The sequence below is a fragment of the Erinaceus europaeus genome, chromosome 6 (assembly GCF_950295315.1).
Source record: "Erinaceus europaeus chromosome 6, mEriEur2.1, whole genome shotgun sequence".
NCBI lineage: Eukaryota > Metazoa > Chordata > Mammalia > Eulipotyphla > Erinaceidae > Erinaceus > Erinaceus europaeus.
The window spans coordinates 12,280,489-12,298,747 of NC_080167.1; the positions used below are offsets into that span (position 1 = coordinate 12,280,489).

At 48.0% G+C, this 18,259-nt stretch overlaps 1 protein-coding gene across 3 annotated transcripts in view; it reads right to left on the reverse strand.

Annotated features, from left to right (window-relative positions):
* RPH3A (rabphilin 3A) overlaps positions 1-18,259 on the reverse strand; it is a 159,108-nt gene that overhangs the window by 21,340 nt on the left and 119,509 nt on the right. For all 3 annotated transcript variants that reach the window (XM_060193055.1, XM_016190777.2, XM_016190783.2), the window contains 7 exons: positions 17,131-17,367; positions 13,073-13,152; positions 11,866-11,940; positions 9,617-9,726; positions 8,452-8,578; positions 5,983-6,039; positions 5,293-5,447 (listed from right to left, as the gene is read on the reverse strand). In XM_060193055.1, coding sequence (XP_060049038.1) covers positions 5,293-5,447; positions 5,983-6,039; positions 8,452-8,578; positions 9,617-9,726; positions 11,866-11,940; positions 13,073-13,152; positions 17,131-17,367 — 841 coding nt within the window. The remainder of the gene's footprint in view (positions 1-5,292; positions 5,448-5,982; positions 6,040-8,451; positions 8,579-9,616; positions 9,727-11,865; positions 11,941-13,072; positions 13,153-17,130; positions 17,368-18,259) is intronic.

The window sequence follows — 18,259 nt, forward strand, 5'->3', positions numbered from 1 at the left end:
AATTGGGTTGAAACATGCAGAAGAATGAAACTGAACCACCTTATCTCACCAGAAACAAAAATCAACTCCAAACGGATCAAGGACATGGATGTTAGACCAGAAACTACCAAATACTTAGAGGAAAACATTGGTGGAACACTTTCCCACCTAAACCTCAAGGACATCTTTGATGATACAAAACCCAATTGCAAGAAAGACTAAAGTAGAAACAAACCAATGGGACTAAATCAAATTGAAAAGCTTCTGCACAGCCAAAGAAACTATCACACAAACAAGGAGACCTTTCACAGAATGGGAGAAGATCTTCACATGCCAAACATCAGACAAGAGACTAATAATCAAAATATACAAAGAGCTCAGCAAACTTAGCACCAAAAAAACAAATGACCCCATCCAAAAATGGGCAGAGGATATGAACAGAACATTCACTACAGAAGAGATCCAAAAGGTAATAAACACATGAAAAATTGCTCCAGGTCGCTGATTGTCAGGGAAATGCAAATAAAGACAACATTGAGATACCACCTCACCCCTGTGAGAATGGCATACATCAAAAAGGACAGCAGCAACAAATGCTGGAGAGGCTGTGGGGACAGAGGAGGAACCCTTCTGCACTGCTGGTAAATGTAAATTGGTCCAGCCTTTGTGGAAAGCAGTCTGGAGAACTCTCACAAGGCTAGACGTGGAACTTCCAAATGGCCCAGTAATTCCTCTCCTAGGGATATACCCCAAGGTCTCCATAATACCCAACCAAAAAGAAATGTGTACACCTATATCCATAGCAGCATAATTTGTAATAGCTAAAACCTGGAAGTAGCCCAGGTGCCCAACAACAGATGAGTGGCTGAGAAAGTTGTGATATATATATATATTACACAGCTATTAAGAACAATGAACCCACCTTTTCTGACCCATCTTGGATGGAACTAGAAGGAATTATGTTAAGTGAGCTAAGTAAGCAGAAAGATCAAGATGAGTATGGGATGATCCCACTCATAAACAGAAGTTGAGAAAGAATAAGAGAAAGGAAAACTAAAAGCAGGATTTGACTAAATTTGGAGTAGGCCACCAAAGTAAAAACCCTGGGTTGAGGGTGAGGGGTGGGGTGGGGTAGGGGGGAAGGGAGGGGGATGGGATGGGACACAGTTTTTTGGTGGTGGGAATGGTGTTTATGTACACTCCTTACTTCAGACTGTGTCCAGAGACGTCAGGCATGGAATGTCAACCCTTCACCCTCATTACTCGGATGAGACCTTTCCTTTGATCTTTCTTTTCATAGTATTCTCTAATCCCATTCCAGGAGGTTCACTTCCTAACAAAATTCCAAAACCTAGATATAGACCAGGTCCCGTAAGATAGAGCATATGTTCACATGTATCCATAAATTAGGGAAGAATATGTACCTGAAAGCAAAAATACATAATAGTCTGTAGTAAGTCAGTATAAAGTTCATAATGAAATAGTATCTACTTAGATTTAGATACCCTTCTCACCTACTTCCTATTACAGTTCTCTCACTCCAAAAGCTAACCTTAGCAAAGCAAGGACTGCAAAAACTGAATAAGGGCAAGAGACTGGCATACTTTAACGATGACTCTTTAGTCACTATCAGGCCACCCCATCAGCTGGGGCCCTAGTGGGGGAGTCCTGAGATTCCCAAACAGATATGATGGGCCTAGATCTCGAATAAATCCCTATCTCCATTGGTACCAGTCATCTCTATCAGGAACAACACAATAGACCCCTTTGTGGGCCCTCATAGGACCTTGCCCTCAACTTGGATCAACAATGGTAGAGAATGTTCCATCCTCCAAAGGGAGGATGAACAACATGCTCTATGCTACACCTGAGGAAGATGGGTCGATATTGGGGCTGCTTAGAATGTTCCTACTTATGACCACAGAATGTGAGCTCAGATCTACAGGGATGCAGAGGTCATATAGGCTCCTAAGCTGAATATAGGCCCCAGATCACATCAAATTGATGGGGTTTACAGTCAACAATATCTATACATCTTTCCCATATTAGGGAGCTACTCTCTTCCCTGATCCAGCTTTTTTTTTCTTTTTTTTTTTCCAGCCATGACATCATCTCCCCAGACAATAACTTGGATCCACCTGCATATCAGATTTCAGGCTCAGGGGAAAAAAAGAAAAAAAAAAAAACTAGTATAGCCACAGGCTCTTTGGAATATAACTAAAATATGCATACTAGCTATCTACAAAATGGAGGACCCCTCCAACTCTTCATCTGAACTATTCCAGCCTTTAGGTCCATGATTGGTCAACAATTTGTATGTTAACTCTCTTTTCGACCACCAGGTTCCAGATGCTATCATGATGCTCACCAGACTTCCCTGGACAGAGAACCCCACCAATGTGTCCTAGAGCTCCGCTTCCCTAGAGCCCTCCCCCACTAGGGAAAGAGAGAAGCTGGGAGTATGGATCGACCTATTAAGGCCCATGTTCAGCGGGGAAATAATTACAGAAGCCAGACCTTTCACCTTCTGCATCCCACAATGACCTTGCGTCCATACTCCCAGAGGGTTAAAGAATAGGAAAGCTATCAGGGGAGTGGATGGGATATAGGGTTCTGGTGGTGGGAATTGTGTGAAGTTGTACCCCTCTTATCCTATGGTTTAGTCAATGTTTTCTTTTTATAAATAAAAATAAATAAATATCTAGGCAGAAAAAGTAAAAGAAGTTCTTGCCATAGCAATCAGGCAGGAGCAAGGAATTAAAGGGATACAGATTGGATTAGAAGAAGTCAAACTCTCCTTATTTGCAGATGACATGACAGTATACATAGAAAAACCTAAGGAATCCAGCAAGAAGCTTTTGGAATTTATCAGGCAATACAGTAAGGTGTCAGGCTACAAAATTAACATATAAAAGTCAGTGGCATTCCTCTATGCAAACACTAAGTTAGAAGAAGATGAAATCTAGAAATCAATTCCTCTTACTATAGCAACAAAAATGATAAAATATCTAGGAATAAACCTAACAAAAGAAGTAAAAGACTTGTATGCTGAAAATTATGGGACACTCAAAGAAATTGAAAAAGACACAAAGAAGTGGAAAGATATTCCATGTTCATGGGCTGGAATAATTAACATCATTAAAATGAATATACTACCCAGAGCCATATACAAATGTAGTGCTATTCCCATCAAGATACCAGCCACATTTTTTAGGAGAATAGAACAAATGCTACAAGTATTTATCTGTTACCAGAAAAGATCTAGAATTGCCAAAACAATCTTGAGAAGAAAGAATAGAATTGGAGGCATCATACTCCCAGATCTCAGATTGTATATAGGGCCACTGTAATTAAAACTGCTTGGTACTGGAAGATGAATATACACTGACCACTGGAATAGAACTGAGAGCCCAGAAGTAAGATGTCCACACCTATGGACATCTAATCTTTGACAATAGTGCCCAGACTATTAATTGGGGAAAAATAAAGTCTCTTCAACAAATGGTGTTGGAAAAAAATGGGTCGAAACAATGAATTGAACCACTGTATTTCACCAAACACAAGAGTAAATTCCAAGTGGATCAAGGATCGGGGTGTTAGAACAGAAACTATCAGATACGTAGAGGAAAATATTGGCAGAACTCTTTTCCACATAAAATTTAAAAACATCTTCAATGAAACAAATCCAATTACAAAGAGACTAAGGCAACTATAAACCCATGGGACTACATCAAATTGAAAAGCTTTCTGCACAGCAAAAGAAACCACTACCCAAACCAAGAGACCCCTCACAGAATGAAGATCTTTACATGCCACACATCAGACAAGAGTTTAATAACCAAAATATATAAAGAGCTTGCCAAACTCAACAGTAAGAAAACAAATAACCTCATCAAAAATGGGGAGAGGACATGGACAGAATATTCACCAAGGAAGGAATCCAAAAGGCCAAGAAACACATGAAAAAATGCTCCAAGTCTTTGGTTGTCAGAGAAATGGAAATAAAGACAACAATGAGATAACACTTCACTCCTGTGAGAATGTTATATGTCAGAAAAGGTAGCAGCAACAAATGCTGGAGATATTGTGGGGTCAAAGGAACCTTCCTGCACTGCTGGTGGGAATGTAAATTGGTCCAACTTCTGTGGAGAGCAGTCTGAAGAACACTCAGAAGGCTAGAAATGGACCTACCCTATGATCCTGCAATTCCTCTCCTGGGGATATATCCTAAGGAACCCAGCACACTCATCCAGAAAGATTTGTGCATACCTATGTTCACAGCAGCACAATTTGTAATGGCCAAAACCTGGAAGCAACCCAGGTGTCCAACAACAGATCACTGGCTGAGCAAGTTGTGGTATGGAATACTACTCATTTATTAATATTGGCCATTTCACCATTTTCAGCCCATCTTGGATGGAGCTTGAAGAATATGGGATGATCTCACTCACAGGCAGAAGTTGAAAAACAAGATCAGAAGAGAAAACACAAGTAGAACCTGAACTGGAATTGATGTATTGCACCAAAAAAAAAACTCTGGGGTGGGTTGAAAGGGCAGGAGTACAGGTCCTGGAAAAGGATGATAGAGGACCTAGTGGGGGTTGTATTGTTATGTGGAAAACTGAGAAATTTTATGCATGTACAAACTATTGTATTTACTGTCAAATGTAAAACATTAATTCCCCAATAAGAAAATAAAAAAAAATAACACATGGTAAAAATAAATGTTTTCCAAAATTCTAAGAAAATAAATTAATTAAATAAAATAAAGAGGCTGTTTTTAGAGATGGAGTGTAATGAGTAAGGTCTGTCCCTTTCTGGTCCCCAAAGGATGTTTCTAGTGTCAAGAAACTGATGATGATCAGGAAGTGAGCCGGCACCAATGCTGGTCACTAGAGCATCAGTGCAGAGCCAGGCACTGCCCCCAAACACCTCGGGCATGGTGAGTCCTCAGTGAACCTCAGCTGGTCAAACTACAGCCAGCCAGTCTACAAACAAGGAAACTAAGTATGCTTTGGGTCACCCAGTTGGGACTGAAGCCTGCCCTCCCTCACCCACCATGAGCCAAATTGAGAATCTGGTCAGTGACACCACCTGCCACCCTCAGGCTGCCCACAGAACAGAGTTTGGACCATGGAGACCTGTCTCACACTGTTGTCTCTTGTGCCCACCTGCCTCTCTGAGTTGCCCGTGGTAGCTTCCTCCCTGCTCTAGGCGTCCAGGTACAGTGACCTCAGGGCAGCTCTCTGCCCCCTTTCCCAGGAGCTGGGACTTCCTTTGGGTTCCCATCCTTGGTCCCCAGGCCGGACTCACAGTTTGACGAATGGATCTGAGTAGCCGTTGGCATCCATGGCAGCCAGGTGCACACAGCGGATGATGCCCACGATCAGGCCTCCCTGCTGAGTGCTATACATCAGGGACACCAGGATCTTGCCGCGTTCCTCGATGTCCCCAATCCGCTCCACCTGCTGTGGAAGGATATGTGGGTATGTGGGCACAAAGAGGGAGAGGGCAGAGGGGAAGAGGGGAGAGCCCTCAGAGAGCTGGTGTATGTGTGGTCAGCACCATGGACGGTGGCTGCCCAGCCTCCAGGGAACCAGCCCTCAGCACACAGGGAACAGGCCTTTGCTTTAAGTCAGACCCAAGCTGAGCCATGACCCTGACCCCAGTTGCTCCCTGCCTCTGAGCTCAGACTCCCCTAACCCAGCCAGTCCAGGGTCATGCAGGGGTGCTGAGCAGAGGGCAGGGGTGTGGACAGCAGCCTCTGCCAGACACCCAGCTCAGGTGTGAAGGATGGGCTCCCCCACCCAGCTCAGGGACCTCATGGGGTGAGGACCTTCCCCACCTCCAGTCTGGTTGTAGCGTCTAGGGCAAAGGCGCCTCTCCCAGAGAAGCCACAGGGGGGTGTTTTGGGGAGAAAGAAGGAGGCAGGTGTTGGGGAGATGGCTGGGAGGGAGAGGCAGGGAAAGGCTGGCCCGGCTTCAACACCCACTCGGGGCTTACCTCCTCCTCATACAGGGCCATGCCTCGGGCTGAGCCAGTGGTCCCGGCACGCTTCATCTACGGAGACAGAAAAGAAACATGGCATTGTTTTAGAGACTTCCCTTCTTCCATTGGGGGGCCAGACAGACCTCACCCCTCAGTCACCAAGCAGAGCTGAGGGGTAGGTTCTCTGAGCTACTGTGGCCTTCCTGATTCCCCCCGTTTAGGGAACACTGAAGTGATGCCCACCATTTGATAGATGGGGTAAATGCACAAGCACCTATGAGGTAGGTCGTATTCCTAATCCCACTTTACGAATGAGGACAATGAAGACCAGAGTGGTCATGTCACCTGCCTAAGGTCACACAGCCAATATGAGGCAGAATGCCTCAAGCATTAAACTGCCACAGGTTCTATCTGCCCCCTATTATATACTGGGCTCTATTCTTTTAAAAATTTAATGAATGGACTATTATTATTATTGCCACCAGGGTTATCACTGGGGCTCAGTGCCTCCATGGCGAATCCACCACTCCAGGTGGTTTCTTCTGTTTCTTCTCTCTCCCTCTCTTTCTTTCTTTCTTTCTTTCTTTCTTTCTTTCTTTCTTTCTTTCTTTCTCTCTTTCTTCCTTTCTTTCTTTCTTCCTTTCTTTCTTCCTTTCTTTCTTTTCTCTCTTTCTTTCTTCCTCTCTCCTTTTATTTGATAAGACAGAGATTGAGAGAGGAGTGGGAGATAGAGAGAGAGAGAGAGACAGAGACACCTGTAGACCTCTTTCAGCACTCGCGCAGCTTCACCCAATGTGCCACAACCTGGCCTCCATTAGCTTCTGTTCTAGCAGGCATCTCGGGGGTTCTAACCCCTTTAATTCTGAGGGGCTTCTTCCTCCACAGTAAGATTTTCTAAGGTTCTGGGGAACATACTGGGCTGGGGCCTGGCCACTGTCCTGCCCCACTGGACTCATCAAGTGAAGGAAAGAAGAAAGAGAGCACGAGAAGGGCCAGCTGTGCTCAGGCAAAGGTTCAGAGGCAGAGGTGGCTCCTGGCATGGAGCCTGGCTCTTGGAGAACACTCCCCTGGCTGCCTCTCCTTTGTTTGCTGGTGCTGTAACAACCCAGCATGGCAGAGTCCAGTCCCGGCTGGCCACCTGGAGAGAGGATGCTGCAGGTCTCCCCTTCCTGCTCCCCTGCTGTGCCACAGTGCTGGTCCCCTGCCCAGGGCAGGCAGGCAGGCTTGCTGGGAGTGGGAGATATGAGGTCTCTGGCCAGAGGACTGAGGGTTCAGCCTCTGACCTGCTGTGTTGCCTTAGTAACTCTCCCCCTAATCTGTACCCAGATTAACTCAAATAATAAAAAGGAAGAGAGGAAGGAAAGAGAAAGGCCTGGAGAGAGAGACTTTAGAGTATCTCTGAGAATCTCAGGGACTGGGTCCCATCCAACCTCGCCAAGTAAGTTCCAGGAGAACTCATCATTTATAAAACTCTGCTTTCAAAACTTCCAGCTGATTGTGCAGTTCAGAGTCCTTCTATTAGAGAACACCAATGTGTCTCCTATTGTTTTTTTATAATTATAATTATTTTCACTTTATTTTTTATTGCCACCAGGGCTATTGCTGAGGCTCAGTGCTTGCATGATAACTCCACCGCTCCTGACAGCCACTTTTTCCTTGTTTTTTTTTTTTTAATTTAGAAGAACAGAGAGAAATTGAGAGGGGAGGGGAAGATAGGGAAGTAGAAAGAGAGACACTTCACCGCTCATGAAGCTCCCTCCCTGCAGGTGGGAAGTGGGGGCTCAAACTTAGGTCCTTGTACTTGGTGGTGTGTGTGTGTTCAACCAGGTGAGCCACTGCCCGCCTTCCCCATTCCTATTCTCACTCCAAAGGTGAGTGCCACATCTAATGGCAGTTGTCAAATCACATATTGTATGTCCCAGAGGATGCAACTTATGATCCCAAATTCACAGGTCAGGAAACCGAGACCTGGAGCAGCTAAGTGATTTGGCACCAGCTAGACTGTGTCACAGTCAGATTCAAACCCATGGAGCCCAGCACCAGAGCTCCTGCTCCTGAGCCCCGTTCTGGGCAAGTCTCCTGTGGTCCTCTACATCACAGCTTACAGGTGAGCCCAGCAGTGCTGTCTCCTGGAATAGCATCACTGGTGGTTGAGAATGGTGGTTGTGTGCTGGGTTCTGCTCTGCCGGTGTCTTTCACGCAGCCCTCTTGAGGGGCAGGCTCTCTACTACTGCCCATCTCACACACACCAGCCAAGGCTTAGAACAGTCCAGCCTTTGAAACCAGGCAGGACGGTCTGGCCTTCTCAGCCTTTAGGGATAGGACATAAAGATGGGGCAGATCCGAGTCTGAGTAGATAGATACCACCTGATGCTGTGGACTCAAATCTTCAGATACTTGCAGGTGTGAGCCTAGAGGGAGAGGAACCCTAAACTCCTGTCCCCAGAGGACACCCCCCCAAGGGGGGAGGCCAGAGATGTTCACCGGGATCACCCGCTCCAGACAGATGTTGAAATTCTTCCTCTGGTTGGGCTTCAGCTTCTTGAGGGAGAATCTGGTCTCACCAATAAACTCATTGTGGCCAAACTTGTCCTCATCACAGACAGAGATCCTGCAGGGGACAGAGGGACAGGGAGGGAGAGGAGGGGCCGAGTGAGCTTGACGGGCTTTTGCCAATGCTTACCTGCTTGAGATCACCACTCAGGTCAGCATATGGAACATTCCAGAGTCCAGAACACCCTTGCAGCGCTCCCCATCACTGCAGCCCTCTAAGATCACTACTGCCTTGCTCTCTAGCTCCTTCCATTGTCATGTGTGTGTGTGTGTGTGTGTGTGTGTGTGCGCGCGTGTGTGTGCGTGTGTGTGTGTACCTTCATATAAATGGATTCCAAAGGGACCTGTGCTTCTTCTGTTTGCCTCAGTGTCACATCTCTGAGATTTATTCACATGCTGTCATGTGTCTCTTAATGAGAGAGACACTTTCTAAGAAACATGTTGGCAGTTTCACCACTGTGTTGAACTCCACAGACCAGAGGGGGCAGCCGCCTACACATTTCAGCTCCACATAGTGGCCGATGTAGGGTAAGCATTCCGCGGGTGACCAAAGCATGGCTCCGTGTGCATGGTCTTTAGAATAATGCTGCCTTGTTTGTTGTTGTATAGAAATACCACAGCACTTCTGATCCTGGTGGACATTTAGTTCTGAGCTGTTGTGAATGAAGCTGCCGTGGAACATTTGTGTTCCTATTTTTCCATGTTACTTGTGTTTCTTTTTGTCCTTTTTTTTTTTTTAAACAGATGTCACACTGCAGTAAGCATGTTTACTCAGGATGGCCTTGGAACTGCCAATTTGAAAAATATTTTCCATGTTTTATAAAATTAAATAAAGATGGGGGCAGGCTGGTGGCACACCAGGTAGAGCACTCATGTTAACCACACACAAGGACCTGGGTTTAAACCCTGGGTCCCCACTTGGGGTGGGGGGGAGCCTCACAAATGGTGAAGCAGGGCTGCAGGCACATTGCTTTTACCAAAGTAAAAAGACAGAAATAGCAGATATGACAGATGCTTTAACAGTGTTCCTGGGAGCTGCACGCTTGGTCTGCCAGCCTGTCATCCCCTCCTCTCCCCTCATCCCCTCTGGTGTGACCTGAGTGTCTTCCTCTGCATGTCCTCATCTGTGATGCCATGGTAGACCAGTGTCTCGTTCCAGACGGGGTTCCGGGTGTTCCGCAGGGTCTTTGTACGGAGCTTATTGGACTAGAGACCAGAGAGATGGACAGACAGATAAATGCCCCAGTGGGGAGCCAGCCCAGGGCTCCCAGCATTGGGGGCTGGTTTGGGTGGTATACTGGAAGTCCATCCCCACAGGAGTGTCCAGGGGCTCCTTTGTTCCCAAATGCATATTCTCAGGGGTTGTCCTCTGGTGGTAGTCATAGGTGGCACCATCAATCCTGGGCACAAGGATACTCTTCCTCATTCCCACAAGCCCCTCTCTTCTGAACTTTCCATTAAGTGCAGAAAGCACAGACACTGCCTTCTGAGGCAACCTTCAATCTAGGTAGTGAAGGAGTCATTTATGGGGACACTGTAGTCTCCCCCCAGGATCATTCTCCATGCTGATTCCTCGGGAGGGACACAGGTCTCCACGCTACTTGGGGGACATGCAGTACTCCCGGAAGGGGTGGCCTGGAGGTCAGTCTAATTCAGACTAGCATGTAGATGACCTCCTAGATTCTTTGATCTGGCCAGTCTGGACTGAGAAGCAGGTAAAGGAGGGATTGAGATAGGGATCGGGGGGGGGGGGTCATGGCCATAATGAGTATGTGTGGGGGCCGAGTGGTGGTGGACCTGATTGAGAGCATATGCTATAATGTACAGGGACGCAGGTTCAAGCCCCGGATTCCCACCTGTGGGGTGGGGGGAGTGGGGGAAGCTTCATAAGTGGTGAAGCAGTGCTCCAGATTTTCCTCTCTCTCCCCACATCCCCTCTCTATTTTCCCCTTCCTTCTCGATTTTTCTCTGTCTCTAGCCAGAATAACTATTTTTAAAATCTGTATTTGTCCACATGGGTCTTCTTTGGCTTGAGGGGCTTTTGATGCCTACAGAGGTTTTCAACAGACATTGTCCCAACGGCACACACCCCAGAGCACTGTCTGTCATTCTTGCTTATAAGACAAACACTCAAATCAACACAGCAGAGCAAGGAAAGTATGCTTTTCTTTGGAACCCTATGTTTTGAGGAGCTCGGCCCAAAGAGAAGAAAAGGAACCCTGCTTCCTCCCTGTGAAGGAGTAAGTCCCCCAAGTTGATTCAATGAGAAATTCCCCATATAGAAAGCTACGTGATTTTAGCAGTTAAAAGCAAACCTTTAGAGGACTAGATAATGAAGGACTTTCCCCCCTTTCCCTACCCAAGGACAGCAGAGAATTTCTGATTAACAATGTTACTGGACCCCGTCAGTCTTGTAGTAACCTCTGTGCCATGATGGTTATCACTAACCTGCCCACTTGCTTCCTGGCACTGCAAGGTAGTTTCAGAATGTTCATTCTAGGAATGCACTCATGTGACCCCCTTGAAGCCCCCCACTCCCATTCCCTTTAAAAGGAGATGAGCTCCCAGCATCTGGGTCTCTCTCCCAAACAATGGGGCCACTGCTGGCACTCCAGCTTGGGGGGAGGACCCCTCAGATTTCCTGAGGTCCCAGTGTTCTATGTCTGTTCTGTGTCTGTACATGTGTAAGTTTGTAATAATGGCTATTCTATGTGTTTGTGTCAATAAAATATTCAACTTCTCCCATTTCTTGTGTCAGCCTCCTGTCTCAGTTTGTAATGGGTATGGTCAGAAGCAAAATACTTAACACTCCCAGAGCTAAACAAGGACCAGCAGGGGAGCTGGAAAGGGAGAGGAGCTGGGAGACCCACTCACTTCTACTCTGTGATTTGGAGTGTTTGCTTGTGGAGGGGTCAAACTGGGGGGAGTCTCAGTGGTAGAGGGCATCATTTGCACATGGGGGGTTCCAAGTTCCACCCCCCACACTTCCTGTGCCAAAGTGACTCCCTGTAACTCTCTCTGATGAATAGATGTAAAAATCAATCTTTCAGGAAACACTGTGAACAATGGGTGGGGTTGGTGGAGTCTGGCCAGTAGTGGGGACCCACAGAAGGGATTTAAATAGGAGAGCAGCTGCTTCTCTTTTGGTGACTGACCACGCCCAGGTTTCAGGTTTCCAGAGATAAGCAGGGCCCTGTCCCCCAAGGACTGCTGACCCCTCCTAGCTATCCACAGGGGGAGGGGAGGCTCATGGGGCACAGGAATATTTTTAGCCTGAACTGAGAGGCCTGGGTGCCTGCCCTGTCTGTGTGCCTGGCTTGCCTGGAGGCTCAGGCCAGATGGTACCTTGCTGGCTCCTGGCAGGAGATGCAGCTTCACGTAGGGATCAGCCAGGCCGTTGGAATCCATGGGCTTCAGTCCCTGCAAGAGAAAGTTCTGGAGGGTTGGGCATAGCCCCTGGCACAGGTCCTACCCCATGCTTCCTTTTCCAGAGAGAGAAAGAAAAAGAAGGGGAGTGTGGGATTGAGGATGGAGTTCAGGGTCTAAAGCCTGGCAGGCCACTTCCCAGCTGTGTGACCTGAGGTGAGTCTCTTAGCCTCTCTGAGCCTCATCTTTCCTGCCTGTTGAGATGGGAGGAGGCTAGCACCTGCTTGGAAACAGTCACAAACAGGAAGGACAGGAGAGGAGGAGAGGCTGGGGGAGGCCAATCAGAGTCCCAGCCATCCTCAGAGGACAGTTCCCAGGAAGATGAAACCAGGTCTGGCATGGACTTGCCTCACTGCCCCTGGGGGTGGCGGCAGTTAAAGTCATCTCCTCACTTACCAGTCAGTGCATGCAACAGGTACTGAGAAACTGCTTGCTGACAGTGCAATCAGGTGGAGATGCAGAGGCCTAGGGATTTCATGTCCTGTTTGTGATCCAGACTGGGGCATTTTATGATTGGCAAGAGGCTCACTATGACAACGGAGCGGCAAGTTGGGGTATCGAGGGTCAGTCAGAGTGGCTGAGCACCTTGAAATCATCCCAATGGGAGGGGCTCTATCGTCTTCCCCGTTATACACAGGCCCACAGAGGCACAGAAGAGGTTAAGTACCTCCCCACAGATCACACAGCAAGGAGGCAAGGGGACTGATAGTCAGACCCAGGAAGTCTGCTTCCTGGACCGGACTTGGGTGTGGGGTGGAGGACACCGTGGTTGCTTTCTTTCTGGGATCTTCCTGCTTTCCTAGGGATCCAGAGTCAAGCTGGGCGAGCTCCCCTGGGTGCCTGCTCACTCCCCCCACCTCCACCCCACCCCAGAAGCCAGCACCTGTGGAGAGACTGAGACTGCCTGGGAAGAGCCCCAAAGCCCAGCTGGCTCTCAGGAGCTGGCATCTGTAAGTGACCTTCCTGGAGAGCCATCCCTGAGGAAGTCCTTCTCCCTCTGAAGGAACCAGCCAGAGTCAATTCCTGCCTCTTCTCACCACAGTCACAGAGAGGCGAGGCAGCAGACATGGCCCTCCCCGAGCCCCCTCTGAATGCCAGGGCTGCCTGGGGTGATGCCCTCACCCACCTTGGCCTTGATGATGGTACAGTTGAGGGAGCTGTTGTCCTGGTCGTAGAGGAGGCTGAACTCCAGGGCTCCCAAGGTGGCTGCAGGGAGCAGAGGCAGGGAGCATCAGAATGCTCATTCAGTCATTCAACAAACCTTTTCTGAGCATTTCCTACAGGTCCGGCAGGGGGCCGAGAGTTGAGCCCACAGGGGAGAGGAAGGCTCGGGCCTAGCTCTGAGCCCCCAGCCTGATGGGTCTGCCCTCTTTCTCCTCCAGGGAGCCCTCAGGGCCCTGTGGTCAGTGAGCCATTTGTGTAATTGTCTCTTTAATGCCTTCTGGTCCCTTCAGAGTAAAAGCCTCCTGAGGGCAGCATCCTGGTCATTTATGTGTCCCCACAGGGCACAGGACGGGGCACAGCGCATGCAAACCTGTCTACTGTAAGGATGCATGAGTCTTAGCATTCGCTATGGCCTCTGCCTAGAATGCATCTTCTCGTGCCTCACATGGCTGGTATGTTCTCATCCATATCTCAGTTTGAATGCCACCTCCTCCAAAAAGTCCTCCCTGACAAATTCATCTACAGCCACCACCAGGAAAGTGGTGCCCCATTTCATCCCCTCCATGGTGCTCTTATCTCTATGTCATGAGTGCACTGGGATGTTAGCTGCTCCTGTCCCTTGGCTAGAAAGCTAACTCTATGACATCGGCCATCTCATCTGTCACATTTTGCCATGGTATCCCTAGTATCAAAAAGAATTAGGGGCACCACCTGTGCCACATAGAGATAAGTGAGCAGGAGAATGGAGACGAGCTTGTTATAACCTGCTGGGAGCTGCTCCCAGAAGCCACAGATTGGGAGAGGTGGTCCATGCTTTGTAGCAAGGGAACACAGGCTGAGGGGAAGGAGCAGGGGCTCCAGCCAGGAGAACCCTGAGAGGCAGGGTGGTAGGAAAGACAGAGGTGTGTTTCCAGGCCCAGGATAGCACCCTGACTCCTTCGCCTTCAGACCATAGACTTCATGACACATGGGTGAGCACGGGGGACAGGAGGGGACAGCTGGCACTTCAGGTCTGGCTGCTGATTTGCTTCAGCTGTGGAAGTGACTGCCAGTCCCTCCTGGTCATGGGAGTTTGGACAAGCCCTAATCCTCTTGGAACCTCCGTCTCTCTCTCTTCTCTCTCTTTCTTTGAAATTGAAGTCCAAACAACACTTGGCGAGAATGTGGAGAGAAAGGGACTCTGCCACACAGTAACTGGGAATGCAGACTGGTGTGGCCCCTGTGGACAACAGTATAGGGGGCCCAGCAATGCCACCCCTTGGCCTATACTCACAGGACATGGAAGCACTAATTAGGAAGGATATATGTACCCCTGTGTTATAACTGTGTTGCTTACAAGAGACAAAGCATAGGAACAGCCTAACTGCTCAAAGGCAATCACTGGATAAAGAAATTATGGGGAGGGGCCAGGTGGTGGCGCACCTGGTTGAGTGCTCACATTATAGTACACAAGGACCCAGGTTCAAGCCTCTAGTCCCCACCTGCAGGGGGAAAGCTTCATGAATGGTGAAACAGGGCTGCAGGTGTCTCTCTGTCTCTCTCCATCTCTATCTCCTCCTCCTCTCTCAATTTCTGCCTCTATCCAATAATAAATAAATAAATAATAATAAAAAAGAAGTGAGGGGGTACAACACACACACACACACACACACACACACACACACACACTACTCTGAAGTAAAAAAGGATGAGAATGTTACCATCCAAAACAAAGTGGATGGAACTGAATGGGAGTTATTTATTTCCTGGGTGAAATAAATGAAGAGGTGAAGAAAGACTACTGGATAGTTTCACTCACAGGTGAAGTCAAAATGGCTAAAAACAAATGAACTAAAAAAAGGGGGGAGGCAATCAGTGTATCCTTTGCACAATGTGAAAAATCAGAGGTTGAGTGGGGCTTGGAGAATGGGGGGAGGGCACAGAACCTTGGTGGGAGGTGTGGTGATTTGTACGCATCATGTTTGGGCTTGAGACTATCCCTAAAATCTGATAATTCTGTAAAATAATGTTTAATTGCTAATAGAAATGTATTGTGCTGGACAACCACCAAGTAACGGAGAAGAAGGGAAAGAAAAAGCTACATTCTCCAAGCCCACTGGGAAGATTAAAGTGAATACAAGAACACAGTGCCCAGAACGTGTGCTAATAACACTTCCAGTTCATAGAACTTTCCTGTGAACACTTCAGTCTGCTCATCCTGGCATGGGAAGCAGTGTTCTGCTTCCCACCTTAAGGCAAGGAGAGGTGCCTGCTGGCTCAAAGCCAGTCTGCCGGTCAGGGCAGTTGGTCTGCTTGTTCTGAGCTCATCCATCCTCTCCATCTTCCCACATGTTCAGGACAAGAGTGTCCCCTGAGCCCCACAATATGAATCTGACTCAGATGTTACCTGCCCTTGGCTCCCTCCAGCTCATGAAGACTCCCCCAGCTCTGCCTGCTGCTCCCAGAGACAGTGCCTCTGGAGACTCTGTGTGTGTGTGTGTGTGTGTGTGTGTGTGTGTGTGTGTGTGTCTGTCTGTCTGTCCCCTAGGTCTGGAGGTTTGAATGGCAGAGGCACAAAGAAGACACATAAAAAATCAACTTAAGGGGGTCAGACAGTAGCACAGCGGGTTAAGCCCACATGGCATAAAGCGCATGGACCGGCATTAGGATCCCGGTTTGAGCCCCCGGCTCCCCACCTGCAGGGGGGTCACTTCACAAGCGGTGAAGCAGGTCTGCAGGTGTCTATCTTTCTCTCTCCTTCTCTATCTTCCCCTCCTCTCTCCATTTCTCTCTGTCTTAACCAACAACAATGATAACAACGATAATAATAACTACAACAACGATAGACCAACAAGGGCAACAAAAAGGGGGGGAAATGGCCTCCAGGAGCAATGGATCTGTGGTGCAGGCACCGAGCCCCAGCAATAACCCTGGAGGCAAAAGAAAAATCAACTTAAGGAGTTTGGAGGAATAGGTCAAGGGTAGGGTACCTCCACTGCCACGGTGCGGCCCAGGTTCAAACCCCAGCACTCCATGGTAGGTACCACAGCATCTGAAAGAAGCTGGAATGGGCTGCACTCTCTCCACTGTCTCTTTCTATCTGAATGAAAAAATAAAAAAGTGGCTCAAGCTTGATGAAATGAGGCATGCATGAGACCCTGAGACTGCCAAAGGTGACTGAATGTAGCCTGTCTACCCACAAGTTGATTCTCAAAGTCACACAACTAAGACTTCTACCACATTAGAATACAATGCTGTTATTATCACTTTAAAAAAGAAATTGAAAGCAGGGGTAGATAGCATAATGGTTATGCAAAGAGATTCTCATGTCCGAGGATCTCAAGTCTCAGGTTCAATTTCCATAAGCCAGAGCTAAGCAGTGCTCTGGAAAAAATAAAAAGAAAGAAGAAGAAGAAGAAGAAGAAGAAGAAGAAGAAGAAGAAGAAGAAGAAGAAGAAGAAGAAGAAGAAGAAGAAGAAAAGAAAAGAAAAAAGCCACTGAATGGATTCATGCAAGAGAGAAGATCCTTATAAAATATGGCTCAAAAACCACATTTAGAAGACATGTATTAGTCTTAGAAGCTACTGAGATGCAGACATGGACATCACATTGATATGTTTCTACTTTAACTTGTGCAACATAGGACGTGTAACTGAACTGGATTACCATGAATGGTTAACCAACAACGGTGTGAATGTCTCAACCCCCAACCCCTGACATTTTATGGAGCTGTAGACCAATGTTAGATCAATTTTTATGATAAAATTAAATAAATGGTAGCTTCATTGTCTGGTGTATTTTATCACACACACAAATATATAAGAGGTCCGCTCTTTAGAAAACAGATGTTATTCAAGACTTTGGAAATGCCAGCTTATAGGTATATACCTTGGTTTGTGTGTTTATAAGGTATGGCACATTATGGGGGCTGACCCTGGAACTATCCCCGTTTCTCTGGGGGTGGGGGTGTCTCTTGAACCAAAATGTCCCAGAAATTCACCCCCCACCCCCACCTCGGCCCAGCCCCCAGGAGCCACCTACTTGCTTCATCAGAGTCGTAGCTGTTGGCCTCTTCCTCCTCCTCTGGTGGTGGAGGCTGGCGGGCGGGGGCCACAGCAGGCTGGGGGACAGCTGCAGATACTTGGGAATAGGGGCCCGTGGGGTGGCCCACTCGGTCCTCCCTGGCTCCAGCTGCTGAGTAGCTGCCAACTCCTGTCATCCTCTCCTCCCAGGGAGTGGCAGTGGTCCCCATGGGGCCAGGCTCACTGGGAGCCCCCTCTGCAGGGGAGATGCGGAGAGAGGGGAGTGAGCATGGGAGAGTCATTTAAAAAGAAAATTTGGACCAGAGCACCACTCAGCTCTGGCTAGTGTGGTGGTGTCAGTGATCGAACCTGGGACCTCTTGTGTGCAAGCATTGTACAGGTTCCTGGGCAGCTGTGTTGTGGGGCTTCCAAGTGATCTGTCACAGCAGGTTATATAACAAGCCCTGGGGTGCTACCCAGAGGAAGGGGGCACAGCCAGGCAGCCTGGATGAGTCTGGGATGTGAACCTCCGTTCCCTCACTAGCAGGCATTCACAGAGTGTTCGAATCACAAGTTCTCTACTATCTGTGAGCTCTGGAAAGTGGCCCATCTGACAGCACTGGTGGGGATGGCAGTGGGGATGGCAACAGTTTAGGATGATGCCAACCCCCAACCAACCCCATGCAATCATTTGTTAACATCACTGTCAGCTGGGGAGATAGCATAGTGTTTCTGCAAAAAGACTTCCCTGCCTGATACCAAAAGTCCCAGGTTCGATCCCCAGCACCACCAGATGCCGGAGCCAAGCAGTGCTCTAGTAAACATAAATAAATAATAATCATCACTAATAGATGTGATCATCACTGCCACCTAGCACGTCTTGATCTAGACCAGGGGGGCCTGCTAATTTGTTTTGCTGTCCCAACAGCTCTGTGGGGGTAGCTGCTAGTATGATGTCCATTATAGATAAGGAAACTGAGGCTCAGATGAGTTAAATAACTTGCCCAGGGTCACACAACTAGGAAGAGGAGGAGCAGGGCTTTGAATGTGGCAGTTTGTGCTCTTAGCCTCTGTGTATCCTTCCTCCCTCCCTCTCCCCTCCCTCCCTTCTGTCCTTCCATTTTTTCCTATCTGTCCTACCAATAATC